The sequence below is a fragment of the Dunckerocampus dactyliophorus genome, chromosome 9 (assembly GCF_027744805.1).
Source record: "Dunckerocampus dactyliophorus isolate RoL2022-P2 chromosome 9, RoL_Ddac_1.1, whole genome shotgun sequence".
Lineage (NCBI taxonomy): Eukaryota > Metazoa > Chordata > Actinopteri > Syngnathiformes > Syngnathidae > Dunckerocampus > Dunckerocampus dactyliophorus.
The window spans coordinates 30,455,802-30,483,734 of record NC_072827.1 but is presented as its reverse complement, the minus strand read 5'-3'; the positions used below and the strand labels follow the sequence as shown (position 1 = coordinate 30,483,734).

Sequence of the window (27,933 nt, the reverse complement as noted above, 5' to 3'; positions counted from 1 at the left end):
GTCATGGACTGGAGGGTGACCTTAGCCACTATAAAACATTTCGAGCCAATTTGTCTCTGTGGCTATTTTTTGTATTTCTTTTAAATTTTCGATGTTTGTGTTTGGGACCCTTGAAATATCAAATTTTTCGCCAGACCTGGCGCGCTTGCAAATTTTGGTGCGTTTTCATGCATGTTAAGGCCACTAGTGGCGCGCCAGCACCATCTAGTGGTACGCTGAAAGACCTGCAAGGAAGGAAACGTTTGCGGTGGCATTGGTGCAAAAAGTTTGAGAACCACTGCTTTAACCCTTTCTAAAATTGGACTAATTAAAAAAAAGGTAACATTGTTTACATATCTGTACATGTATCAAAGTTCATTAGATTACAGAGATGTATTGTACCTAGAAATGTGAGAAGGTTAAAAAAAACATTATAATCGTGTTTTTTTATGTATTACTCTCACTACATGTAAAATAAAAGCATGGCGAATTGAGATTTCTTTGAATCGGTATTAAACTACATAACATGTTAGCAAAAAAAAAGCCCGCACTTTCTGGTGGCTGTTGTGTCCGCATACAGGCACTGGGGGGCGCCATAGTAATAACTAACTATGAGCAGTGGTCTCTTGTCTGCACTCGTTGGCTTTTAAGATTAACGCTAACATCCTAACAAGCGGCTGTGTTGACACAAGAAATCCAGACAGAAATGGAGGAATATAACTCTGGCGATGAGGTAAATATGCACTTACCTGCGTTTTAAGGCTGATGGAAAATATGTTAGCCCAGGACGTGGTGTGGCGAGGAGGATCTCAACGCCACAGTCTGCCAAGGGGGTCACATGACCTAGTTTGATTTTGCTAACGTTTTGTATTTAGCTTGAAAACACATTTAAATCGATTAACAAACTGGCAAAATGGAATTACAGTTTTTGCTCTAACTGGATTATAGTAACACCGTTAGTGAATTATTGTTGTTTGGCCTAAAAATTATTTTGAAAAACGAACGTAGGGGACAGTCCTAGCCATAGACATAGACAGACGCCGCAAGGAGCGCTGAGCCGTACGTCAACGTCGCCGCCATATTGGATGGGTCAAGGCTGCGCTATAAATGAATAGAAGTAAATGTACTTACTTCCATAAAGCGCCTTTCTACAAAGAAATTTAAGTTAATTCATCTCGTTTATACATTCACACACGCACAAATATAATTGGGAAACAATTAAGCACCAAAAACAATGTTTTGTACAATGTGATTGTGATTGTTTTTGTTTCCCAAGTATATTAGTCCATGTGATGCTGTGTTTATTCTATGGCTCACATTGAACATGATTCAGTGTGCTTCGTGAGTAGCACACTCTTGTGGTGAATATATGCAGTACCAACTGGTTTATCAGTTACTTACATTTACCCCAAGAATTGCAAGATAATCCACATCATTTTACAAATAAATAGGAGACTAACAATAAAATATAAACACTCCCTCCTCTCTTATCCAGGCTTACGTTTGCGTTTTCGATCTCGTTGTGTAGAACAGGGTGAGCTCCACCCCCGCGGCATCGCGCATGCGCAATTCATTTAAACTTTCGACGTGTGGAGCTCCACACACTGGCTCCACATCGCCGTCTCACCTCATACGGCTTGTGACTGCCTTTGGGCGGGGCGGACCCGTCAGCAGCACCCGCTGTTGCTCAGTGACAACACGAAACGCAGAACAATACGTGCTTTCACGTGCAGTCCCCACATACCAGAAAACTCCCCAACGGCTCTCCATGTTGAGAAAATAGGTCGTCAAGGGGGGTCGGAATGTCGCCAGATCTAGCGGACTAATGTTTGAAATTAACGTCGGACACAATTTCATTACAATAGACGAATTTCAATGAACATATCAAAACCTCACATAAAAAGCAATCGGAACCACCAACGTTTGTAACTCATTTCGGGCTTTTGTCCAGCAGTGTGTCCCCCTGACGGTTTTGTTTGTATTGTTCAATACGTACAATTTCAATGTCAAAGTTCCAAAAAAAGACACTGCCAAAAACTCATTTAAAAAAATGAGTTATGAACATGAAAATTGTGTGTATGTGTTTTTCTACTAATTTATTTGCCCTTAATCACAAAGTTGATGTCAAAATGGGTGGTACGGATTCCATTGATGTGCTGCGCTTAACCTGTAGGTGGTCTTCAATGCTGATGATGCCAGTAACAGCATTAAAGAGGTATAGTATATAATATAGTATAATATATATACTATATAAACCTTGTGCTATTAAGTCATATTAATATGTTGCAGTGCATAGAGGGCGTCATCGGCGGTACGGACTACAGCCAAAGTAAAGTGAACCAGTGGACCGCCAGCATCGTGGAGCGCTCTCTGACTCACCTCGTCAAGCAAGGCCGGCCTTTCAAGTACATAGGTAGAACATAACGTACATAGTTGTGCATGCTGCGTTGGCGTGGTTCACCAGAAGTGGGTGTTTTCTGGTAGTTAACTGCACCATCATGCAGAAGAGCAGTGCCAGTCTCCACACGGCCAACTCCTGCTACTGGGACAACACCACGGACGGTAAGTAAGCACACAGGATGCTGGTCCACTTCCATTTGGTTTGGACTTAAAAGCAATTTTTGCCATAGAAAATAATGGGAATCGAAAAAAATCTGTTCCAGGGTCAAACTGTGGCCATCGTAAACCTTAATTGACTATACAGGCAATGTTTTAAGTGGCAATGTAATGTTAACGGTCGTGTAAAAAGAAGTTAACCACGGTATAATAAAATTAAAATGCAATTAAAAGTGTAGCAGTAGTATTCTTGCATGCAATATTTCCTGTAGGATTTAACATTTTAACTTTTATGCAGGTGTAAAAAGAAGTTAACGGCACTAATGTACAAAAAAAAACACTTAAGACATGAAGTCGCCAATAACGAGTGCGTAGTTAACGCTTGTCTCTTCACTCACTTATTGATGTCAACATAGTGTCACTTTAGCCATATTGTACTGAGCAGCCAGTACAGAGATGTGCAGTTAAGTTCGGTTCCCCGTTCTATGGTTATCATCACACTTATACTCTTTGTACACAGAATCAAACATAAAATGCAGCAGGTCCTTTAGAAATAGCAGGGCTGTCCTGTCATACTTGGATGTTCTAATGCCATGTGTCTTTTAGGAAGCTGCACAGTCCGATGGGAGAACCGCACCATGTATTGCGTGGTGTGCGTCTTTGCCGTGGCCTTGCAGCTGTGACGCCATCACCCGCCCATTATCATCCTCAACTTTGGCAGTAACTTATTTCCAATTCAGGGCAAACGGAAGGAAGCACGTTCAGGATGCAACAATGAGGCCCGGTGTTGCTCTTTTGTGTGATCATTCCGACGCCTCCGGGAGTCACTTTGTGGTCAGCAAAGAATCAAACCCTTCCTGCGGCGATCCCTCAGCTTTTTGTGACGTCTCATTCATTACATTCCAAAATAAAACTGCGCTGAAACGGCTGCAGGCTTTGGAAGACTCACCAAACTACTGTTCATGTTGTGATAGTACTTTAAATGTAGAAAGATTTTGAGATGTTTACTTGTATGGTCAGAATTTGTGTACATTTGTTGATTTGAACAGTGTCTCTAGTGAAATAAAGGTGATTTCCCCTTATAAATAACCTACATCCTTTGTAGAGCTGCAACCATTAATCCATTACCCAACTAATTGACACCTATTTTGGTAATCCAGTAATCATTTTTTGGATTTAAATATCCTGATTTCAGCCTCTGAAATGTGAATATATTTTAGTTTCCTTATGTCATTGATGCAAGCAGAGCTATTATCTTTGTGTTTGAGCCACACATCAGCTTTGACTTTGGAAAGGTAGGCTTCATATTCATTTGCTCCATCTACGGCCTCACGATCACTCCGTTAATTGAAACAACAAACTTCAGATGAATTGACCAAGAAAACGATCATGATTGTATTTTTGTGTTCTGCGTCCTGATTGGCTGTAGACCATTGTCAATCAACCTCCTTTGTGTCGTTTCCTGTTGTGGTCAATAGTCGCTAGCGAACTAGCTAACTGTGAGCTGCTTGCTGACCGCCAATAAACAATCGAAGAAGCTATCTGGCTAAATTAATCTTTGTTTCGAGGAGGAGAACGAAGGCAGGAGGAATGTGTTTTAACAAGACACAAAAACGCTACAGCTGAATGGCGCCAGTACGAGGCACGGTCAATGGAGTGAATACACTTGAGTCACTTAATTTCTGTAGATTGATCATTCAATTTCAAAAGAAATTTCAACTTTGAGAGTGTTTAAACAAGAGACAAATGTGAGAAAATGTTCATGCCTGAAAACATAATTGCAAACACAGTTGGCTACTTCGCGGATTTCACTTACTGGTGGCTATTTGGGGAACATAAACGAGGCGATAAACAATAACTGCACATCAATGAAGTGTGCCGTTCTGCTTTTGGCCACTTGAGGGCATCATAGGACTGTGGTAATGTAAGAATAAGTAGTTGAAGTATAAACTTACAATTATTGAATCTTTTAAGCAGTATTTCATCCTTTCACGCCACTCCATCTGGTTGAGCTCCAAAAACCTGTGCAATAAACAACAAAATCACTGAAACAAAAGCAAAAATACATTTCTCCATACAAAATTAATTTCTTTTCACACAGCTGACAGACAAGAAGCTGGAAGGATGCAATGAAATCATTTTCACTCACAATCCCTGCTTGGGATTTTTGATCGATTTTCTTTTATCGTTTGTGCCAAAAATATCAGTGTTATATACAGTATTTAGTGATTTTCAAGCACAAATACTGTGTGCCACAACAGCAGCACGTATTCTAAAGCTTTCATCGCTGGTTGCTTGCAGCCATAAAACCGATAAAAGCGGGGTTGAAAACAGGAGGCTCCATGCACACATAGCTGCATGCCAAATATGGGCAAAAGTGTTGGGCTATGCCTCTTAATTCATTAATCATGAGTTGGACTCATCTTTGGACCACCTGCAAGAGCTCCTGCAAAACCAAGAGCTGCAGCAGAAGCATTTAACCAAGTCAGCTTTTACAGGATGCAAGTCTTACAAATCCAACATTGCGGGAGCAGATTGGGGAACAATGGCGCATGGAATTCAGCCGTCACATTCTGCATTGGTGCTGTTTATACAAAAAAAGGCTAAAAAATGTTGGCTGTTCAAGGCAGTCTTAATGGGGGGTTATGATGTGGTGCTGTTTGTACAAAACAATGAAAAAAGGTGGAGAATGTCTGCTTTTACAGGCAGTATTGAAGTGTCTAATTCTAATTCCAATATTGTGTGAGCAGTTTGGGGGACAACGGTGGGTGGAATTTAACATTCACATTCTACCTTGGTGCTGTTCATACAAGAAAAGGTACAACAAATGTGGGCTTTTCAAGGTAGAGTCGGGGGGGGGTTGTGATTTAAAGCTTGTGAGAACAGTCTGGGTAAAAACGGAGGATTGAATTCATCTTCTACCATCCCACATTGGCGACATTAATGCTGAAAAAAGGCAGAGTTTTTCTGTGCACAAAGCAAGGTCCATCACAAGGCATGTTTGGATGAGTTTGGTGTGGAAAAACTACACAAGAACCAGCTTTGGGGTGGACGAGATCACTGACGGTGAGCATCCGTGACCTCACAAATGGACAAAAAAAAGTCACTCAGCCACATCGCAAACAGGGTGACAAAGTCCGTCTTCCATTTCCACTTCCTGGAAGTGTTCACAGTCAGATGTCTCAATACTTTTGCCCACACAGAAAAAAGTTGGATGATGTGTAAACCTAGGGAGGAACCGGAACGGCACTTTTAAGGCGACAAAGCACGGCCGACGTCGCCGTTCACCGTGTCTGCGCCGTGCGTGTCTTCAGGAATGTCACAGCGCACGTCATCGTCAGCTGCCCCGGGCTCCTTGCCGGGCTTGTCGCCTTCCTCCGCAGAGCTGCATGGCAGGCAGAGGAGGGCGCAACAGTCCCTGATGCCGTGAGTCATGCTGGAGGTGAAGAGACTCCGACACGGGTGGTAGAACTGGTAGAAGACCAGCATGAAGAATACGGCGAAGGTGTAGGCCAGCAGCAGCAGGGACATAATCAGCGGGGCCCACAGGAAGAGGTAGAAGTCCGTCCTGTTGATGTACCACAGCAGCAGCAGCGAGGCGTTCTCGATGAAACGCAGCATGTAGAACACGGCCATGCGGTACCAGTTCTGAGACTTGCTGATCAGGTCCGGGTCGGCAAGCTTCACCTGCACTACCGACCAGCAGAACATGTTGATGCCGGCGTACAGTAAGGTGAGCATGCACAGCGTGATGGTGGTGCCCAGGCGCGACAGCGTCTTTTCGATGTTCTCCGGGAAGGGCGAGTGGCTCTTCCAGAAGAGGATCCACGGGTAGAAGAAGAAGAGCAGGAAGTTGACGACCACCACAGGCAGCACCCATATCTTTAGCACGGAGCTGAAGAGGACCAGCACCAAAACGCGGGTAGTGATCTCAAAGCCGCGCCACAGGATGATGCACATGTAGGCCATGGGCTGCACATGCACTTCATAGTCGTCATACTTGATCTTGATGGCCAGGATGTTGCAGCGCAGGGCTCCGTACACGATGGAGAGCAGCGAGATGACCATCAGAGTGACTGGACACACAAACACAAAGGGTCAACGCCACAACACAAATCACCATATCAGTTCAAATAATGGCAAACATGGCCATTGCAAATATTTTACAAATATCTCACAAATATTGAAGAAAGATATTTTTTTAAGTTAAGTTGTAATTTTTGGAAAACCAGGTTGCGGAAAAATGTATAGAGTCATGGTTGGTTATCACGGGTTAAAAAAAAAGAAAGTTTAAACAGATGAAAAAATAGGGAAAAAAAACTTTGCGAGAATGAAGACAAAATATGAAGAGCAAAAGTCGTATGGTAATGAGCAAAAAGGTTGCAATTTTATGACAATAAAATCAATAATATTATGAGAAAAATAATGTCATGTTAGTAGCTTCGAATTGAAATATTAAATAGATTTTGTTTTTTAAGTCGTCATATTATGAGAAACAAACGAAACAAAACAAGGCTGTCATGTTCAGAAAATTAGGTTGGGGGAAATCTAGCAATAAAGTCCAAATATTACGGGAATAACGTCAGGATATTACGAGAAGAAAATTTTCAAAGATTATTTAAGAAGAAAGTAGAAATATTTGGGGATAAAAAAATCAGCCCAGCAAAAATGGGGGTGGGGGGGAACGAGCAAAGAACAAAGTTCCTACTAATAATACGCTTGTTCACCGATATCACAAGGCTGACATGCAGCTCTTTTAAAAATATATAGAACTTCCTAGCATATCTTCTTACAAAAAAAATCAGAGTGGCCCTTGCGTCCTTTCATTTTTCAGTATGTGCCCCTTGTGGACACGCCTGATTTAGACAGATTTTGGTCTCCAGAGCCATAATCTCCCACACGCACGACATCAGCAGCAGTTACATAAGACCCCGAGACACTCATCTGCTGTTGCAGAGCTCAATGAGCCGGTACCACCCATCACGTGGGCGTCCCCTTCTCACCTCGTCCGACAGACAGGCCTCGCTCTAGTATGCAGATGTAGAGCTGCAGGCTGAGCTGGGGGGCGGAGCCCAGGAAGGCCTGGATGACGGAGGTGCGCGCGAACGCCGCCCGGTGCCTGATCAGCTTGCCTTCAGCCTGTCCCACCTGATGCTCCACTTCCTCAGTGTGGCCCCTGCGGCGCAACTGCTTCTTCCTGGTGATGCTGACATAGGGCTCCTCCACGCGGCCCTCGCTGCCGTAGAGCCAGAACGCCTCCAGACACCTGAAAAGTGCACACAAGACAGAACTTCTGACTACACTCACGTAAATGATATTGATATGACACCGTCAGAGAGGTATTCATGTAACAATGTGTTTATTATTGTGGTTGTAGTTTGCAGTCGCTCTGCTTTAGGTTGACTTACAAAAAATGTAAGCAGTATCACGCTCTGATGTAATACCAGGGGTGTCCAAAGTGCGGCCCGCTGGCCGTTTGTGGCATGCAGCATATTCTAAAAACACAATATAACAATTAAAAAAAAAAAAAAAAACGCATCAAAAATGGAAAAATCAACAGTAATTTTTCAGGAATTAAGTTAAATTAAGTTTTATTAAAGGTTGTAATACAACAACAAAAAGTCGTAATTTTAAAAAGTATAACCTCGAATTGTGAGGGAAAAAAACATCATTTGGGTGGCATGAAGTTGAAATATTAAAGAAAAAAAACTTAATGTTATGTGGCAAACAAAACGATTAATAAAATTATAATTTCTGGAAAATTAGGCTGAGTTATATAGAAAAAAAGTACATAGGATAAAAATGTCCAAAATCCTATAGGAGTAGAGTAATAATTACCAGGAGAAAATGTAAAAGAAGAAGTTTAAATAATTGGGGGAAATAAATTCACATCAAAGCATAAAAGGGGAAAAAAGCTGTAATTTTTATGAGAATAAAATTGTAATATTATTATTATTACAAAACAAAATAAAATTGTCATTTTTTAAATATTAGGTTGGGGGAAGTCAAAATATTATGAAAGACGAAAGAACATGAATGAAGAAGTTGAAATATTTGGAAAATGCGACATCAAATGACTTCTCCCCACAAGCAAATCTGAGTTTTTTGTCCTGTCCCGAACACAAACACCACTGACCTGAAGAGAAGCAGCTGCGATACAGAGATGTCAAAAAAAAAAAAAAAGTGTCTCAAGTGTGTTAAAATGTATTTTGTCTTAAACTGTATTTTTCCCCAAAAATAGATCATCAAAAAGAGGGCTTGTCTTATATTCAGGCTCCATACAACATTCTCATCATCTATTACTTTCAAAAGGAAGAAAACTGAGCACTGAGCAGAAGAATTGGTGCCACTTTGGAAATCTGACGTCATGCTGACTTCTTCAGACAGGAAACCAGATGAGACCAAACCAACAAACCAACAGCGCCTCTGCTGGTTGCAGCCAAGTAGCGCACTCACTTTGCCTCACGCCGACAAAGCCAAACTAGTTAGGTTTGATTACAGGTCTGACAATGTTTCCACATTTTTATAAACTACGTATGTCAACACTGTCCAGCCTTTATTTCTCAGAATATAAACACATTGCTCCTGTTTGTCTGCAGAGCAGCAAGCCAGTCATCTTGGCAGCAGCACACAGGCCACAGTTTGGACCATAAGGCAAAGCAGCGCTGATAGGGTGCCATGCCAGGACCATAAAGCTAGCCAAGGCTTCAAACGTCACTGACAGTCTGTTAATCAGCCTCTACTTCACGGCAGACGCACACAACTGCCTCAGCTACATTTGCTCCGTTTTTACCTAAATGCAACTCAACCCTACACTTTATGGAACTGCAGTGACACCCCGTTATGACACCCCGTTGACTGACTCTTCTACTCCTGAACTGCCCCACACTAAAGGGTGAACATTTGTCAAAACATGCACCCCTGCTGTGTTGCCTGTGCTATTACTTTTCTGAAAAATACACCACTTGGTGGCGCTGTTATTAAACCCCACTAAGGCGGATGGACTTGAGATTTCTCACACTGTTCTACAAAACACCCATTGTAACTTTTGGGTGTTTAGGCGAATCACCACCAAATTTGACACATAGCTTTAGGGGACTTACAAGTACATGTGTGTGAAATTTCAGGGGGGCGCCACAAATGTTATTTACTGTAAGAACAATAAATGGTTGATACAAGACACCATAGTGAGAATGTATTCTATTTCATTTAGTTTGATGATGAACAGAACTCTTGGAAAAGGAAGTTCAGAACATTCAGAACAAAGTGATATGATATATTGCTTTCATTTGTATTTCCCGCCATCTAAAAGAAAGTGCATTGACCCTAATATAAGATGATACTGACAAGATGACAACCCCTCTTTTTTAAAGATTTTTCCCAAAGCATTGTGAGCACAACCCAGAGGGGGTTATGCCATGATGTCATTTTGACTACCTTCGTTCACTACCATTGATACATTGATTAAGACGTGTGTGCTGACTTTTTTGTCCTTGTGTACTGTTGTGTACTGGACATTCCTCGGAGGGGGGGGTTTGGCTGCGATAAGGCGAATGCTGCCGGTTTCTCCTCTCTGTTTGCAAAGATAAGGAGGCCAGTGGTGACACGTGCTATTATTAGATGTGTTCTTCACTGAGGAAACATGTAGCCCCTCTCTACTGGAGTGCACACTTGAGGAAATGGGAAGGACATGGTCAGATCCTCCCAGCAGAGCCTCAACATACCGTGCAAACATGTATATACCATATAAACGTATATACTGTATGACTGTATACACCGTACACGCACACACAGTGGTGTAAAAAAGTGTTTGCCCCCCTCCTGATTTCTTATTTTTTTGCAAGTTTGTCACACTTAAACGTTTCAGATCACCAAACAAATTTAAATATTAATCAGTGACAACACAACTGAACACAAAATGCAGTTTTTAAATGAAACTATTATTAAGGGAGAAAAAAATCCAAACCTACATGGCCCTGTGTGAAAAAGTGATTGACCCCTTCCAGAAAGAATGTAATTGAGATCAATCAGTCTGGAAAAAGTTATAAAGCTTTGGGACTCCAGCCAACAACAGTGAGAGCCATTATCCACAAATGGCCAAAACATGGGATAGTGGTGAACCTTCCCAGGAGTGGCCAGCCAACCAAAATTACCCCAACAGCGCAGCGACGACTCATCAGAGAGGTCACAAAAGACCCCACAACAACATCCAAAGAACTGCAGGCCTCACTTGCCTCAGTTAAGGTCAGAGTTCATGACTCCACCAAGAAAGACACTGGGCAAAAACGGCATGCATGGCAGAGATCCAAGACCAAAACCACTGCTGAACAAAAAGAACATTGAGGCTTGTCTCGAGTTTGCCAAAAGCCATCTTGCTTATCCCCAAGACCTTTGGGAAAATACTCCGTGGTCTAACGAGACAAAAATGTAACTTTTTGGAAGTAGTAACACCACATTTCAGGAAAAGAACGCTATACCAACAGTAAAATATGGTGGTGGTAGTGTGATGGTCTGGGGCTGTTTTGTTTCTTCAGGACCTGGAAGACTTGCTGTGATAAATGGAACCATGAATTCTGCTGTCTACCAAAAAGTCCTGAAGGAGAATATCTGACCATCTGTTGGTGACCTCAAGCTGAAACCAACTTGGGTTCTGCAGCAGGACAATGATCCACCTCTGAATGGCTGAAGAAAAACAAAATGAAGACTTTGGAGTGGCCTAGTCCAAGTCCTGACCTGAATCCTATTGAGATGCTGTGGCATGACCTTAAAAAGGCGCTTCATGCTGGAAAAGCCTCCAATGTGGCTGAATGACAACAATTCTGCAAAGATGAGTGGGCCAAAATTCCTCCACAGCGCTGGAAGAAACTCATTGCAAATGACTGCAAACACTTGATTGCAGTTGTTGCTGCTAAGGGGGGCCCAACCTGTTATTAGGTTTAGGGGACAATCACTTTCTCACACAGGGCCATGTAGCTTTGGATTTTTTTTCTCCTTAATTATAAAAAAAATATTTTAAAACTGCATTTTGTGTTCAGTTGTGTTGTCACTGACTAATATTTCAGTTAGTTTGATGATCTGAAACATTTAAGTGTGACAAACATGCAAAAAATAAGAAATCAGGACGGGACAAACACTTTCACATCATGGGAGGATTAGGATCATCATTCCCATCTCAGAGGCCGATGGACACATGTGAGAAGCTGGAGAGAAGCAGCAGGTCGTATTATTACAGTATACATTGTACACAGATGTTGCATTCTAAGTGATGGGACTGCATCGCACGGTCAGCAGTCATAAACTATGAATGAATGAATAAATCGGCTTTGGGCACAGGAAGTACACTAATATTACTGTAACTTACTTAGAAACATGTTTTTTTACAACAGTATGACGCACTGCAGCTGTACAGGCAGACAGTGCCAACATTATCTGTTGTAAAGATAATACCTTGCATTGAGATTGTGTAGCGAATTGTGTGTCCTTTGAGTGCATGTAGAACATATCAATGTGTGTATTGATCAGCTGTAGTGCATTAAATCAGTGCAGTACAAGCGCGCGCGCGATGTGCACAGAGCTAGACCGCGCACAACCCGTCCCCCTGCTTGTTTTCAAGCTGAATTAAAAACCTTTGAAAAGCGAAAAACAGACAACAGACCTTATGACGGGTCCGAGCTGCAGGATGTGCAGCAGAAGGGTGAGCGGCTTGTCTCGGCTCAGGTCCCGGTGGACGAAGGTGAGGGCCAGCTGCACCAGCACCGACGGCACCAGCGTGAAGAGCAGGGTGAGTGACAGCCAGACCTGGTCCCCCGAAGACGTGTACGTGGTGCTCAGGTAGATAGCCGCAGTGGTCTCGGCCGTGAACAGACACACCGACACAAAGATGGAACTGGGCAGTCGCATCCTCGCTTACACGGCCATGTGTGGAGGGGGAGGCCATTCGGCGTCGGCCGCTCGGATGGCGCCCTGAAGGACTGCAGACCCTTCGCGCTGTCACCACAAGAGCTGTTTTCACCGGACGGGTGTATTTGACCACAGCGGCCTTCGCGATGAAGGGGGGCGCTGTTGTGCGAGGAGACGCGTAGACTACACACGAACGGAGCTGAAAATACACCCGCGACGATAACCAACAGCGGCATCACGCAACACCACCGGGAGGTTCTTATTACGTTAACTTTCGATGGCTTTGTAATGCAAGCCATTTCGTTGACATCAAAGCACACGAATTTACATCAAAGACAGCGTCGTATGGACTGTTGAAGGGCCGTTTGCTCCTAAATGTGGTATTCGGATAGGTCCCTCCCCTTCAGTGACAAATGACAGTGGTTTCATTTTAAAACGTAATTTCTTTTTGTCAACAACACAGTTTTACATTCACATAAAGTATTTTATTCCAACAATAAATACTCATCGTTTGTGTTGTCGAAAACGGGTCAACTGTAACTCGACTTTTACTATGCAGATCGGTTGAACTTCCGGTATTAGAAGTTTGGCCCCGCCCCTGGACCTTAGTTTCCGTATCTTTGCTATTAGCTGAAAGGGTCTTGCAGGGTTTTTTTCCTCAACGATACTGAATGCTATTTTTTTTATATACATACAGTAACAAATGTATTGATACTCGTTATTTTTGCAGAATATTATGATTTTTATTATTAACGTGCTTGGGTTCAAAGAGGAAAAGCGACTGATTTCTGGTCATTTCTGGTAAATTATTATAATAAAAAGTAAATAAAATTTTAAAAAATAACGATCTAAACCAATCAAAACTAGAAAACAAAGTATAGGTCCTTTAGTTTACTTTTTTCTAAATATTTTATTATTGTCATTTATTAAAACATCCATCCATTTTCTATACCGCTTCTCCTCTTTAGGGTCGCGGGGGCATGCTGGAGCCTATCCGAGCTGACTTTGGGCGACAGGCGGGGTACACCCTGGACTGGTCTCCAGCCAATCGCAGGGCACATATAGACAAACACTCACATTCATACCTATGAACAATTTAGAGTCTCCGATTAACCTAACATGCATGTTTTTGGAATGTGGAAACCGGAATACCAGGAGAATAAATTGTTAAAATGTTTTGATATGAACATAATATGTTGATTAAAAAATTATGAAGTGATAAAAACACACAGAAGGCCGCATTTATTACCTTATTACATATTATTGCATGTATATATTTATTGTAATTCTATTAAGTGTTTATTATGATATTTTTTAAGAACTGCAGCAAATGTGAATTTTTCTTGGAGATGAATTAAGTATCTAGGGCCCTATAGACATGAAATAACAACCCTATAGTCACTTTTACACAATCTAGTAGACCTAAAAGACAGAAATAAGCCATTTGAGACACCAATAACACATAATATAGACTCACACGTTAACATTAGGAGCCACATTATTGCAGAGTACTTGCTGCGGTGGCCATTGTCTCATCAATGTTCCCGACACCCAGTGACCAATACATATCAACATGTATTTGAATGAGTCTTCTGAATGCCTGATATTTCTCTTTTAGTTCATTTAGCCACTTTATGCTTTAAATGCTTAATTTAGGCCAGTAATATGTAAAATTTGCTTAAATATGCAAAGTGTTTGATTAATAATAGGTAGTCAATAGTAATGCGCCTATCGATCGGCCTTCGATCAGTATCGGCCGATTTCTGTGAAAAATCATGTGATCGGCATATGCCAATAAATGCCTTTCAACAGTTTTTTTTTTTTAATACTTTTTTTTACTTTTCCCCTTTATGAGGCACCCCAGGCCAATAGTGCTCATTATAAATAAATTGAAAAATATATAATTAATCCATGTGATCGCTATCGGCCAATTTCAGTCCCGGATGATCGGTATCGGAATCAGCAGCATAAAACTCTGATGGGCGCATCCCTAGCGGTCAATCATGAAAAAGCGCTGAAATATTTTGAAAAACAGCGATAGAGTGAAGCCACGAAATTCAAAGTCGCAAGGGACGACTGTATGGTTATGATTTGGGACCGTATACGCTTTTTCATCATATTGACAAGTACATACTCAAGAACACGATGAGCCATTTATTAATTTCACCTGGACACTTTATTACTATCGACGACAACCATCCATTAGACTTGTCGGGCCACATGTGCAAAAAACAGCACAAACATACACGGTGTAGAAACACTACAAACAGGCACGATTAGCATCCAAAAACTTTGGTTTGACGTTTGCTGAATTCACTGGCCTTTTTTTTTTCCTTTCTTTTCTTTTTCTTTTTTAAACCAACTGTAGTCATCTTCAAGTTGGTTTTAAGGCCTCATTATCACACAAATCAACTCAGAAAGGGTGATCTCAGTTGATGTCACAATCTAGAGACTAACACACACATACAGGTAGCTCGGCGTTACACACTATCTGGAAGTCAATGACGACACAGTGAACATGTCAAAGGCCTCCACAGATAACCCATCATAGAAAAAAAACACAACGCAGACAAGACGCAGTCTTAAAAATATTGCACTTACTAACACAATAAATGACCTCTATTTAACCTCTCTACCACTTTTTCAATTTAACTTATTTTTCTTTTTTAAATGAAGGAGCCAAAATACAAGTGGACGATACGTGCTGAGCTGGTGAAGTGGTAGAAAACTTTTAAAGGCATTGTGTGCATTTCTTTTTTGTGTGTGTGTGTGTGAGATTGCCGTTAAAATTCATGTGTGCATTTCTTTGAATTACACCTGAGAACAGCACATGTTTATAATGTGCTACATTTTTGTTTTTTGTTTTTTTAAATTCACCGTTGTCCCAAACTTGTCTCGTATTTTAGTAGCATACGTTGACAATGTGACGCTGAGTGGGATGAATCTGGTATAAAGCTGGAAAAAGCTGAACATACACTTCAAAACACACGCACACGCACACACACACAAACAGAACAAGATCTGTTTCTACGGCAACTGCACTTAGACGTCTACCTGTGGTGTTCCTCTTTTTCCTCGTCTTCTGTCCTTCACTCAAAGACGGTGAACAGTGGGAATTCTGCCTGGTCGGGTTGCAGCAGGTCCACCAGGAAGCAGACGGTGCCGGACAGGCCTTCGAACAGACTGTAGACGCTGGTCAACGAGCGCGAGCCTGACTTGAACTCCTCGGTGAAGAGGAACTCTGCAAACCTTTGGTGAGGAAGGAAAAAAAATAAATCAATGAGGGGGAAATAAAATGGCATCACTTTAATATTCGGTACACCTGCAATACATACGCTGTGATAATGCTATCATAATGCACCACAGAAGTTCAAAGGCAGCCATCTTTACACATTTGAAGTAGTGTTTTAACATTCAACTGCCATACAAGTGTAAAAAGGCTGTATATTCAAACTAAACTAACCTAAAACCACTTGCCCTGATGCCTGACAGATACATAATCGAGCGGGAACATAGCATAGCAATACTGTCACCTTACGGTGTGTATCGCTGGGCAGTTGTACGCAAAATGAGTAAAAGTGCCTCATTTGGCCTGAGCAGGTGTTTAAAGCATGTTTTAGATGGTTTGGTGCAGCCTTGGTTCATTGCTGGCCAGTTATGGGCAATGTGCATAAATGCACTCCATTCACTGTCTTATAGTTATTGATGGCATTAATAAGCGTGCCGTGCACAATAAGTGTATTTAGATTAGCATTTTCTTGGTCGAATCTGCGTATGTACGACGGTGTTTTAGGGCCACAATGGGAAAAAAAATCTGAGCTCTTGAAAGTAAAGTCATAAATTTACGAGAAAAAAAGACGTAAACTTACAAGAATAAAGTCGTGAAATTACAAGGAAAAAAATCATAATGGTGCCTTTGCTTAAAGTCAGAGGTCACATACTGTAAGTCCCCCTTTTCATAGCTGTCTCAGGCAAAGTCTGTTAAGGCAGCGTATTAAAATAATCTGAGATTTCTGAGTCAGAAATTTGTGAGAAAAAACCCGTAGCCTTATGTTACAAGCATTGCCTGAGACGGCTATGAAAAGGAGGTGTTATGGGACCTTTGGTCTTGGGCATGTGGAGGGGGCAGGTTAAGTGAATCGGGCTAGACACGCTAATGTGTTTGTGCTCAACTGCTCTGTTTTGCTGCCACGTTAGAAATAAAACCTTGCCTGAAGCAAGAGGAAAGGTTCCATCCTTCCTGGATGCTCTATTTTCCCTCTGACACTTATGACATGTCATATTACTGTATTCTCGTAAAATTAGGAATTTATTATTGTGATATTATGACATTTTTCTCATAAATTTACAACTTTATTCTCATAAATTTAAGAATTTATTCTTGGAAATGTACAACTTTTTTCCTTGTAAATGTATGACTTTATTCTCAAAATAGAGTTATTCTCTATAATACAGTTAAACTGCACATTTTGGAGGGGCCAACGTAAGGCACACCTGTGCAATAATCATGCTGTCTCATCAGCATCTTGATATTCCACACCTGTCAGGTGGACAGATTATGAATCATGAACGCTCACTAACACAGATTTAGACAGATACTGTATGTGAACAGTACTTGTGAGAGAGAGGCTTTTTGTGTACATAGAAAAAGTTTTACATCTTTTGAGTTCAGTTCATGAAAAATGGGAGCAAAAACAACAGTGTTGCTTTTATATTTTTGTCGAGTGGATGGATTGGATGGATGAATGGATGGATTATCTTTGTAAAGACAGTTTTTGATAAAGCCTTTGTATTGGGTCTCATTAGAATGTACAGGTGTACCTATTGGCGAAAAAGAACAATAGGATGCTTACCTCTGAGCCCGGTAGATGTATTTAGAGTTCCCGGTGAGGCGATAGAGCAGCAGGAAGACATAAGCGCTGCCGGCCACTCCGTGACAGATGCCAGGTCCTTTCTTCAGCAGACCTTTCTGCCACACCAGCTCTCCACTGCGGATGCACGTGTCCAAGTACTGGGGCTTCTTGTTGATGAGGTAGGCCTTGGCAAACAGATAGGCCACACCTGTGCACCACAGGATAGCAACATGGATTGAAGAGCTGTCTCTAATATTCCACCTGGCAGCACAGTTGCTTAGTTTGTTAGCAGGATGACGCAGAAAAAAATACTGAACCGCTTTCCATGAACTGCAGACTGGTGGTGCGTGTGTCGAGTAAAAACCCATTACATTTTGGTGATCTTACGATTGAAGGTACGGTTTATTAATGTTACGGTCCACCTGCATTGGTGTCAAGTGTGGTAGCAACCAACCACATCCAACAGATGAGCGCCAACTGCACCACTGGAGCGCAACCTTGACGTTTATTGTACAGTCCTCCCTCGCTACATCGCCTGTAATTGCTGCAACCTCACTGTCATCACATTTTTTCACAAATGTATTAATAAATGATCGCTGTTTTGTGGTTGAATATGGCCTATTATTAGTTAAAAAATATGTACATGTAAGCAAATTGTACATATTCTTGGCCTAAATTAAGCAAGAAATACAAGCCATTCAGAAGAAGTGATATGTAGTGTAATATGTGACTTGTGTGTGCCTTGAAGAGGCGGGGCCTCGGGAAAGTGACATGTGTGACATCAGCTAGCTAGAGTTGACTGTGTTTAGCTGAGTGTTAGCGGAGTGGAGAGTGCAAGTGACTGGCCTGAGTTGTGGCCGACAGCAGCTCCTGCGTGACTTTTCACTGCATAAGTGTTCTCTGCTTGTTAATAAAGCGAATGAAGTACATCGTGAGTCTCTCCTTAACCACAAACAGTATTCTCTACTGGTCACTAGGTGTCAGCAACGTTACATTGCCATGCATAGCCACCTCTGTCAACGCTAACGTGTGGGTCTGTGTTGTAAGCCTTATTTACATGTAAAATGTCTTATTTTCTATTATGTCAAACAGGGTTAAAAATAATAATTAAAAAAAAAAAAAAAAAAAAAAAAAAGAGTACCGGTACCTGGAGCTCCATGACACCAGTGGACCAGTTCGTTCTCCCTCTCGATGATGGCGCCCAGCTCGGCGGGCCAGTTGCAGTTCTGCTCCTGGTTCATGAGGAAGTCGACACTCTGCCACACCAGGTCCTTGTCGGCCCCGCTCAGCATGTCCTGGTAGCTCAGCAGCATCTGCAGCACCGATGACAGGCCGTGGGCGGCGCCTATAGCAGAAAGCGGGGGTCGGGGCCAAAGAGGACATGCAGTCAAACCAAAGCAAGGCATGCAAGGAAGCACCATGCTGGGCACACACCCTGATGCATACACAATTTGAAGCATCCAAGCATGGTGACAAAGGACTGGAGGACTGGCTGGCTTGTTGTCATTGGGCAGCCCATTGAGAATATATTAGGAAATGTAGTTGTCTACTACTCAGCAGTCCTACTCAAGTATACATAGGAAACTACAAAAAAAGAATTGTGCACTACCATCATATTGTATATTAGGCTAAACAATTACAGATAATGGTGAACAACTAGCCCCGTCACGATAATCAATAAATCAATTAACCGCACGATAAATGAAAACAAACTCGATAATTTTGCCTCAATACATTGTTTGTTTTCCTCCTCGGTCTCTACCAAACAGGCTGAATGACAAAAGTTATTCTAACTAACAATGCGTTGAGGAACACTTCAATTGAATTGAAGTGCATTTTTGTTTACAGAGGCTTGATACTCAGTGTTATTTGTTTTCATTGTTGTGTGTGGTTTTTATTGAAGTGTTTTTTTCTTAACAGAAACTGGGTCTGTTTTTTTTGTTTTGGGTTATGATTGTGATTTTTATTTAAGTTCATTTTTTGCTCAAATAGACAGACAGTCTATTTTATTTTCATTGTTTTTTTTTTGTCTTTTTGTTTAATTTATTACGTTGTTTGTTTGTTTAATTTATTTTATTGAAACGCTCTTGACAGTCCAATTACAATGTTAAATACTCTCGGGAGTTTAGTTTAGTTTATCGCTTTTGATACGGTGTACTGGCATTATTATGCCAAATATTATCATTACATTAATGAAAAAAAATGGTCTCAAAGTAATGTTACAATAATATCGTTTATCGGCAATAATTTGCAGGACAGTTATCGTCCAGCAAAATGTGTTATCGTGACAGGCCTATGAACAACAACAAAAGAAAGTGCACTTTGATGGGCTTGGGCATGTTTGTGTGCACTGAAGTGCAGAATCATAAGTATACAGCAGATAATAAGTCCTTGTGGGAGTTCCTTGATTAATGCTGGGACATGCGGTGAAAACAGAGCTCAGAATTGAACCGTATTGATGTCATCTCCAATTAGAGACGACATGCAGCAGGATCGTAGCGTCAGGCAGGCTTTGTCCACATTTCCAGGGTTAAAACATCACTCATTTTTGTATTGACCTCGTGCAAAAATGATCGCTATAGAGCAGGGGTGCAGTTGTTGGTGTCATAGTTACTGGCAGATCTTTTCATCCGATGCAGTCAAGGAAAGGAAATGTATAACTTTACATGTGTTGCCACGCTGCATGATATCCAGAGACAGAGTCATATTAATACACAATAGTACTGTTCTTACCAAGGTACTCTGTCCCGTAGTAGGAGTACATGAGGGGGAAAGGTTTCCTCTTCTTCCTGGCATATTGCTTTCCTGACTCGATGATGGCCTGGCAAATGGATTTGATTTGATCCTTGCTGAGAATCTGCAAAATAAAAAAAAGCAGAATATGATTACACATGTTGATATGTTTGCTCATACTAGTATACTCAAACGCAACAATGGTAGCAAAAATCTACCGATAGGACACATTTGCCGCTATTTTGCGGCTTCCCTTTAATTTATTTTGAGAAACAGTGATAATCACTGTTCAAATGGTTGACAACGGCCTATTATTAGTAAAAAAAAAAAATATATATATATATATATATATATACAAAAGTAAGCATTTTCAAGCATAAAAATGGCTATATGAACTAACTAAAACAAATATAAAGTCATTCAGAGGACACATTCAAAGGTGTTGTGTATTCTATGTAGTATTCTACACTGGTCACTAGTGTCAGTAATGTTACACTGATGAGACAATAGCTACTGCAGAAAGTATGCTGTCTAATATGTCTACTTTCCTGTTACTACTGTATATAGTAATATAATAATAATATAATAATATACTATATAGTCGACTATATTGAGCAATAGGGGTTTTAAGGTGAATACAGGGATGCGTCTGTGTAGGCTCTCAATTTGGACCCTTAAACCTCAAAAGGTTGAGGTTTAATTTGGACCCTGTGTTCAGCAGGTTACCGAGACCAAAACCCACAGCTCTTAGTCTTGCAAATGAGGTGAAGCCAGGGCCGAGCCAGAACAATAGATGCTAACGAGCCAGTATCAGAGTCGTTCATACCCAACTCAGGGAGCGACACTTCCCTTTTATCGAAGGTGTTAATAGCAGGATAGAATTATACCACTACTCCGCCCAGGCTTAGTGTAAGGAACCAATAGGAGGAGGGTGTTGGCACACCAATTCCGCCCACTCTTACTGTATTTAAGGCTTAGGCTACCAGCACTTATTAGTTCGCTGACGAAGCTCTTCGGATGAGGAGCGAAACGTCCGACACCTTCTTCACAGAAGTACAGATGACGTCTCAAGAAGCCTTTCCCTCGATGAATACTGGGATGTTATTACATGTCTAGATGTCTCTAATAATGTTGAAACCCATATTTGGCAGGTCATATGCAGGTTTTCTATGGACTAATTACTAAAATATGATATATAGAAATAAGGAATCTTACTTAACAGAAATTCACTTATCATTTGGAACCAATTAAACTGATAAATGAGTGCCTTTACAGGCAAATGAACTGATTACGTGCCAAAGGGCGAGGGTGTAACCTACATTAGGAGAATTTTAAGACTAATGCAGAGATAGAAGTCCCTCAAATGTGTGTTTTGAGGTCAGAATGGAATTTACCTCAATGCCCAGCTTTTGTCTGAGGACCAGGGCGGCACACAAGTAGCCTGCCCGGCCCACAAACAGCTCATCAGAGCCGCATTCCAGGAAATGGATGGGCGCACACACTTCCCACAGGCTGCGAAATTTCGTCAGCGGTTTGACGAAGTCAGCCAAGCCGAGGGACTTGTATATCATCGCGGCGACGGCGTAGATGCCCGCTCCGCCGAGCAGGAAGGCGGCGCGCATGTTCTTGTCCGGCTCGGCGTCCACGTAGCGCATCGACACGTCGATGATGTGCTTGGCCGCCTTCAGGTAGGCGTCCCTCCGCTCCGAGAAGAGCGGACACTCGCTGACGTGATACAGCATGTACGCCACCCCAGCGGGACCGTCGTACAGCCCGCCGTCGTAGTCGCCCACGTCGCCGGGGACCTTTTTGAGGATCTTGTCCACCGTGGCCACTACAGCCGGAGCCACGGCCTCGGCGCCCTGGCCAGGCAGAAGGGCGCCCCTGTAGTCCGAGAAGCGGTTCGCGAAGCAGCGGGTGTTCTCCATGCCCAGAGGAAGAGGCCGATGACGGCTCGGTGGTGGTGGCGGTGGTACGAAGGACAGGTGCGGATGGATCCAAATGTCGATTGTTTCGAACCCAAGGTTTGTATTAGTATTGGATCGATACTACCGTGTTCAGTCGATAATTTTCAGTTCTCTTCTGTGTTTATTTCACCAAATATTTGAGTTTTTTGTTGTGTTGTTGATATTTATTGTTGTATTGTTATATTAATATGTTTACAAACTCAGGGAAGAAGTTATTGTACACAAGTGGGGTTTGTGTGCAAAATAGAAAATGATTTGAATGAAAGACAATAGTAGTTTTAATAATGCAACTAATAGTAATTTTGTACTATTAACTTTATTTGCTCAAACAAATGTATGAAATAAAAAGGAAAGGGGAATAATTTTGTTGATATTGTTAAAGTATCATATTGTTTTATTGTTCACAATTTTTTGTCGATAGAAATTCTCGGCTGCTTAAAATCATGATCATCTTCAATCATGATCAACGGCAAAATCAAAAAATTACTCAAATATCTTCAAAAATGTAAGTAAAAAGTATGTGTAATAGTATGAGCAACACTGGCCCTGTTTTTACTTGGTATCGGATCAATACCAACATTTGCAGTATTGCCCACTATGGAATTCAAACCATGCCACAAACACACAAAACATTGTTTTACTCACGTCCAACGATTCACAAACAAATTCAGTGTGGTCTCCAAATACAAAACATAATTTTTCAATTATGAAAAAGTCCTTCAAGTGCAAAAAAAAAAAAAAATTCTGAAACTACAAAAACTGTCACGTGGACTTTTGGGACTAATCTTCCGCCTTTCAGTTTCACACACAAATAAATCCAGTAAACCTTCTCAGGAATGACCTGCAATACGCCCTCTATAACTGCAGGCGGCGTTGTTCATTCAATTTAAGGCCGCCAGGACGACCCCCCCCCCCCCCCCCCCCCCTTCAAGTCAGCTAACAGATGAACCTCAACACACACATTCAATTCTTCACATGAAATTCTTCTAGATACAGGCGATAAATTAATCTGATAGGAAATATGGTTATGAGTAAAACATGTTTTCGGTGTTTGTGAGGTTATGGCATGATTTTAACTCCATAGCCCACCCTTATTTGAGGTATCCAAGGTAAGCAGAGGAGGCGCTTTGTGCGTCATCACGTGTTATTAAAAGTAGAGCATTATGCTGACTTTTACAATGGTGAGCTTACTTTTACACTTATGTAATGTTTTGTGATATGTCCAATAATGAGATGTGCGATGTTCTGCGAGGCAGTCTTTATTAAAGTGTTTTATTGTTTTAAGATTACAGCAGTTATGTTTACACTTGAAGACTGTGAAATGTTTTCTGATGGCAACAGTTTGACCCTGGAACAGATTAATTTCCTTTACATTATTTCCTATGGTGAAACATGCCTGGAAATACTACGAAATTGTAGGTTGGCCAGCATCCTATGTTCCACTTTAAAGTTTCAGCTGTATTTGTTTTATATTTCTTGGAAGGACATGCTCTTTCTCACCACAAGAGGGCGACAACACCCAAGTGGCGCTGTCCATGGTGCCTGAAAAGGCTGCTACAGCTCGTCATTTTGCACATGGTGCATGTATACAGTGGATTTGAGCAGTAGAAAAATACACCAAGGCACACAAAATCAGTGCATTGCTGCATTTAAAGAGGTATAAAATATACTTAAGGATGTAAAATATACAATGTAAAAAGTCACACAAACATACATGGCAGAGGTGTCACTGGTAGAGGAGGAAGCCCTGGATTGTGTGTGGAAGTACAAGGCTGGAGGCTCTATGGAGGCGACTGCTCCCCAAACTTCTCCGAATACAGCAGCGACACAGCTGAGAGAGGGAGCAAGGACCTGCTTGGATGTTGGAGAGAGAAAATGGAATTGTAACAACTTCGTGAAAATTAACATTTTTATTTAAAGCTATGCATGTGTCAACAACAACTCACCTCTGTTTTGTAGTATAGCTCTCATTGTGCTGTTTGGTGCTGCTACATCCAGAGGGGTCTGGCCTTCAGTGTTCCTGCAGCACTGTTTAGCACCAAAGTCCAACAGGAGGTCCACAACGGTGGCTCCGCCCCCTCTTATTGCGGCATGCAAAGGTCTGTCTCGTCCGCACCCAAGTTCAACATCTGCTCCTAACGTGACCATACAGATCAGAATGAACACCTGCGCTATACATTCCTGAGTCTAAATAGGATCAAATGGCAATGTTGTTTTAAAGAGCATGCAGAGATAGCTCAAGATGCTGGATGCAGACCACTAATGATACTTCAAATGCAGCTACTGCCATTTTGTAGCTGTAAAAAAAAAAAAAAAAAAAAATACTGGTGGAGGTTGTTTACAGCCACAATGCTAATGTTTTTGAGAGAATGGAGGTAATTTGCTTTTGTAGATCACGCCCTGGCGACTATAAGAGACTGCAGTTAACTGAATAGAGGTACTACACGCTGCATTTATGGCCGATAGATTGAAATTCAAGCCCAACTATGTTGTTTTCTAAAATGGGCTGCAGAGAACACTGAACAGAAAGTAAAGTAGGTTGGTTGTGTTGTGTTTCTATTATTGTAATCCCTCATTTATTGCAGTTAATTGGTTCCAGACCCGACGGTGATGAGTGAATTTCCGAAGTAGCATTCCTAATTTATAAATGTAGCATTTTCACAGCGCATAGAAAACCTGTTTATGATCTTCTAAATAAGGCTTTAAACATTATTAGAACCCTCTAGACATGAAATAACACCTCTATAGTCACCTTTACACTCATATTACTCAATATAGTAGAGATAAGAGTAAATAAGACATTTAGCACATAAATATGATAAACGTTTTAGTCTTATAAGGGAAGCAAGACCAACATAATACAGACTGGCACATTTTCCTGTTTTACTTCCTGTTCTGTACAGTACTTCCTGCGGTGGCTATTGTCTCATCAATGTAACATTACTGACACCTAGTGACCAGTGTAGAATACTACATATTGCCTTTTATTTGTATTTTAGTACATTTAGCCAATTTTATGCTTGAAAATTCTTAATTTAGGCAAAAAATATGAAAAAATTGCTTTAATATGCATATTTCTCGGCCGTATTCAACCACAAAACTGATTATTAATTAATTCATATATTTTTGAAAACCCGTGATAATTCGAAGTGTCGAGGGATTAGTGGATACTGTACGATAGACATAAAGAATGAACAGCACTTGCAAGAACAGCCAGCCGGCACAAGAAATTCAGGCTCAACTACATGTTAGCTAGATGAACATTTTAGAATAACTAATAGAATAGCATGATGACCAGACAGATACAGTACAGTAGGGTAGGGTGGGGTGGGTAGGTAGGTAGGTATGTAGGTACAGCAGTGGAGTACAGTCGATACCAGAATGCAGCAGCATATGCACGCAGGTTGCAGCGGAGGCCATGCAAGCGGAATACAGAGGTGTCCCCATTGAGGGCAGCTCCATGTCAATGTGCGCTTCGTAGGCCAGCAGCACCTCCAAACATTCGGAATGGTCTGATGATAAAACAAAAGTATTGAGACACCTGGTTATCACACAAACAGGAAGTGAAAGACTTTAAGATTTTGGGGCGTGGGGCTGGCTCGCAATCTCCTTACCTTGCTTTGCCGCCTCGTGGATGGGCGACGCTAACTGGTGCACACCGTGGACAGAGGCGCCGTGCTGCAGGACCAGCCGCACGCAGGCGGCACTACCGCTGCTGCAAGAGTTGAAGAGAGGGGTGACGCCGTCCGTTGCCACTTGGTGTACCTATGGAAGAACAGGGAGGCAGTGACAGTACAAATGGAGGACTTCACAATGGAGTCACAACATCCTCAAGTGTTCTTACATTTGCACCGTGATCCAGCAGGTACTTTGCACAAGCGGAATGGCCACCCAGGCAAGCCTCATGGAGAGGAGAGACTGCATCCATAGTGAGTGCGTTAACATGGAAGCCCTGCAGAGGAAATAAAATGTATTCCTTTAATTTACATGTCAAACCCATGCCATGGAGGGCCGACACCCTGCAGGTTTTCTCACCAACCAGCTTTTCCAGCAGGTGATTTAATTGATGAGTTCCTTCCCTCAAATTGAAAGTAGTGTTGATCATTAAAATTACCTGCTTTAGTGACTGGCTGGAAAGAAAACCTGCAGTGCAACAAAGAGTTTGTTACACTGCAGTGTTTGTTTGTTTCCTCCTCTAATTCATCGATTTAGTACAACTGTACTGTGTCGTCTGGATTTTGTCTCATGCATTCCAATATGCAAGTACAGTCGTCCCTTGCTATACTGGGGGAATTCACTCATCGCGGTCGAGCGTGGAACCAATTAACTGCAATAAACGAGGGACAACTGTAGACAAAAGCATTACTATTGTTGCTCCAAAAAGCAGGAAGGACAGTTGAACTGACCCATTACATTTAGACCAGGGGTCACCAACGTTTTTCCTCGTGAGAGCTACTTTTACAAAATGAAAACGGCCAAGAGCTGCTAATTTTTCTAACATTTATTTTCAGAGCTTATTTTAAACCCAAACAAAGCGAATAGGCTTGTTTTACCAGAACATTAACAAAATGTATCTGTATTTGTATTTCAGAATGCATTTCTTTCTACTGTTCTTTCATTATTAACTGAAAACCTGAATGAAAAGCAGGCTTGTGGGCACCTCATGTGGTCGTGGGGGGGCCACCTGGTGCCCGCGGGCACCACGTTGGTGACCCCTGATTTAGACACTGCTATGTAAAGAGAGTCAACCTGAGCTATGAGGGTCCTCAGGTGGAGAAGTCTGCCATGATATGCCGCCTCATGCAGGGGGGATCGGTCCGACCAGGAATCTTAAAAACAAAAGAACAGAATTAGAAAGCGCTATCGTCCTCCATTGTTGTGCTAAGATGACATCATTTGAATACAGGGTTTTGTAGTTTAAGGGTCACATCTGCCCTTTAAAAGACTCATTGGAATAGACATCCAGGCACAAAACATTTGGAAGTAAAAGCACAATGCAAAACATACAAAAGCAATGACTGACATATTTGCCAGTGTTGGGACTACAGTTCCATATAAATATCCTCATTTTAACACTATTGAACCCATGCATCCACTTCAATTAGCTTCTTTTCGGGTATGTGCAGTGCAGCCAGTGGCATTATAGCCTTTTTTTTTTTTTTTTTTTAGCTACATATATATATATTTTTTTCCTTTTAATTTTAAGTTTAATCTATTTTTTAATGGCGTGGTATGGTTAATTTGTTTCAGACATGCTTAACTAAATCCACTTAGTTTGCACAATTCAACAAGTACAAAAAGGAGTAAGAAGAAGCAGAGCTTATTTATTTAAGCCCTTTCTCCTGATCTATTACAGATCATTCATTCACACCATAGATGCTTCAGTACATGTTGACACTTAATATCTTGTTTGCATCCTGAATGTGGACTTTTTGTTTTACATTTTGATTAATTTATGACAACTGGAAACAGATTGTAGCTGGCCGCAATGTGGGCATCTTTCAATTTGTTTATGGTATAAACATATATGCACTATAACCTTCCAATATTAAGGTCAGATGAAATCATTTTTAAAACTTGTTTTTTTTTAATGAGAAAACATAACGATAAAAAAATTAAGACATTTTGTGGTGAGAACTCAAGTAGTTATAAACCACACAAAATTTAAAGTACTTTATAGTATTAATCTGTGAAATATGGATAGGGAAGGATAGGTCAATGTGTGTGTGAAAACTTACCAGCCATCAGAGAGTTGCACACCAGCCTGCCATAGATGTGCAAAGGCCTCTGCCATGGTTGCAAGCACGAAGAAACTTCCGTCTGAATAGCTGCCATGTTGACTTGTAACCCAACAGTGGGACTTTTACACAACAGTATGGGTGGGATACACTAACCTGGAACCTTCCCCTTCCCACTTATGTGGCCACTTAAGAACCTCCCCCGCA

At 41.5% G+C, this 27,933-nt stretch overlaps 4 protein-coding genes and 1 long non-coding RNA gene across 8 annotated transcripts; 2 read left to right on the top strand and 3 right to left on the bottom strand.

Annotated features, from left to right (window-relative positions):
* Positions 1–579: 579 nt before the first annotated feature.
* Positions 580–4,067, top strand: dynlt3 (dynein light chain Tctex-type 3). Its single transcript, XM_054787172.1, has 5 exons — positions 580–712; positions 2,153–2,194; positions 2,269–2,392; positions 2,464–2,541; positions 3,142–4,067. The coding sequence occupies exons 1-5, from the start codon at positions 686–688 to the stop codon at positions 3,216–3,218; spliced, it is 348 nt and encodes a 115-aa protein (XP_054643147.1). The 5' UTR covers positions 580–685; the 3' UTR covers positions 3,219–4,067.
* xk (X-linked Kx blood group (McLeod syndrome)) lies at positions 2,398–13,037 on the bottom strand. Its single transcript, XM_054787162.1, has 3 exons — positions 12,191–13,037; positions 7,539–7,801; positions 2,398–6,611 (listed from the first exon to the last, which is right to left on the bottom strand). The coding sequence occupies exons 1-3, from the start codon at positions 12,433–12,435 to the stop codon at positions 5,788–5,790; spliced, it is 1,332 nt and encodes a 443-aa protein (XP_054643137.1). The 5' UTR covers positions 12,436–13,037; the 3' UTR covers positions 2,398–5,787.
* Positions 7,692–22,022, bottom strand: LOC129187623 (lanC-like protein 3). Of its 2 annotated transcripts, XM_054787167.1 has the most exons (6): positions 21,416–22,022; positions 20,022–20,145; positions 18,436–18,633; positions 17,289–17,496; positions 15,490–15,684; positions 7,692–7,801 (listed from the first exon to the last, which is right to left on the bottom strand). In XM_054787167.1, the coding sequence occupies exons 1-5, from the start codon at positions 21,947–21,949 to the stop codon at positions 15,525–15,527; spliced, it is 1,224 nt and encodes a 407-aa protein (XP_054643142.1). In that variant the 5' UTR covers positions 21,950–22,022; the 3' UTR covers positions 7,692–7,801; positions 15,490–15,524. The 2 variants fall into 2 exon arrangements, with proteins under 2 accessions (XP_054643142.1, XP_054643141.1); XM_054787166.1 differs by lacking the exon at positions 7,692–7,801 and having other exon boundaries at positions 14,112–15,684.
* Positions 12,007–18,217, top strand: LOC129187628 (uncharacterized). The gene is made up of 2 exons (XR_008572443.1): positions 12,007–12,316; positions 15,535–18,217. It is a non-coding gene; the product is annotated as an uncharacterized LOC129187628 (long non-coding RNA).
* Positions 20,035–27,866, bottom strand: asb11 (ankyrin repeat and SOCS box containing 11). 3 transcript variants are annotated; one of them, XM_054787169.1, is made up of 8 exons: positions 27,727–27,866; positions 26,738–26,817; positions 25,833–25,940; positions 25,603–25,753; positions 25,366–25,500; positions 23,935–24,123; positions 23,703–23,842; positions 20,035–20,145 (listed from the first exon to the last, which is right to left on the bottom strand). In XM_054787169.1, the coding sequence occupies exons 1-7, from the start codon at positions 27,821–27,823 to the stop codon at positions 23,715–23,717; spliced, it is 888 nt and encodes a 295-aa protein (XP_054643144.1). In that variant the 5' UTR covers positions 27,824–27,866; the 3' UTR covers positions 20,035–20,145; positions 23,703–23,714. The 3 variants fall into 3 exon arrangements, with proteins under 3 accessions (XP_054643144.1, XP_054643143.1, XP_054643145.1); XM_054787168.1 differs by lacking the exon at positions 20,035–20,145 and having other exon boundaries at positions 23,165–23,842; XM_054787170.1 differs by lacking the exon at positions 20,035–20,145 and having other exon boundaries at positions 23,166–23,839.
* Between the last annotated feature and the right edge of the window lie 67 nt (positions 27,867–27,933).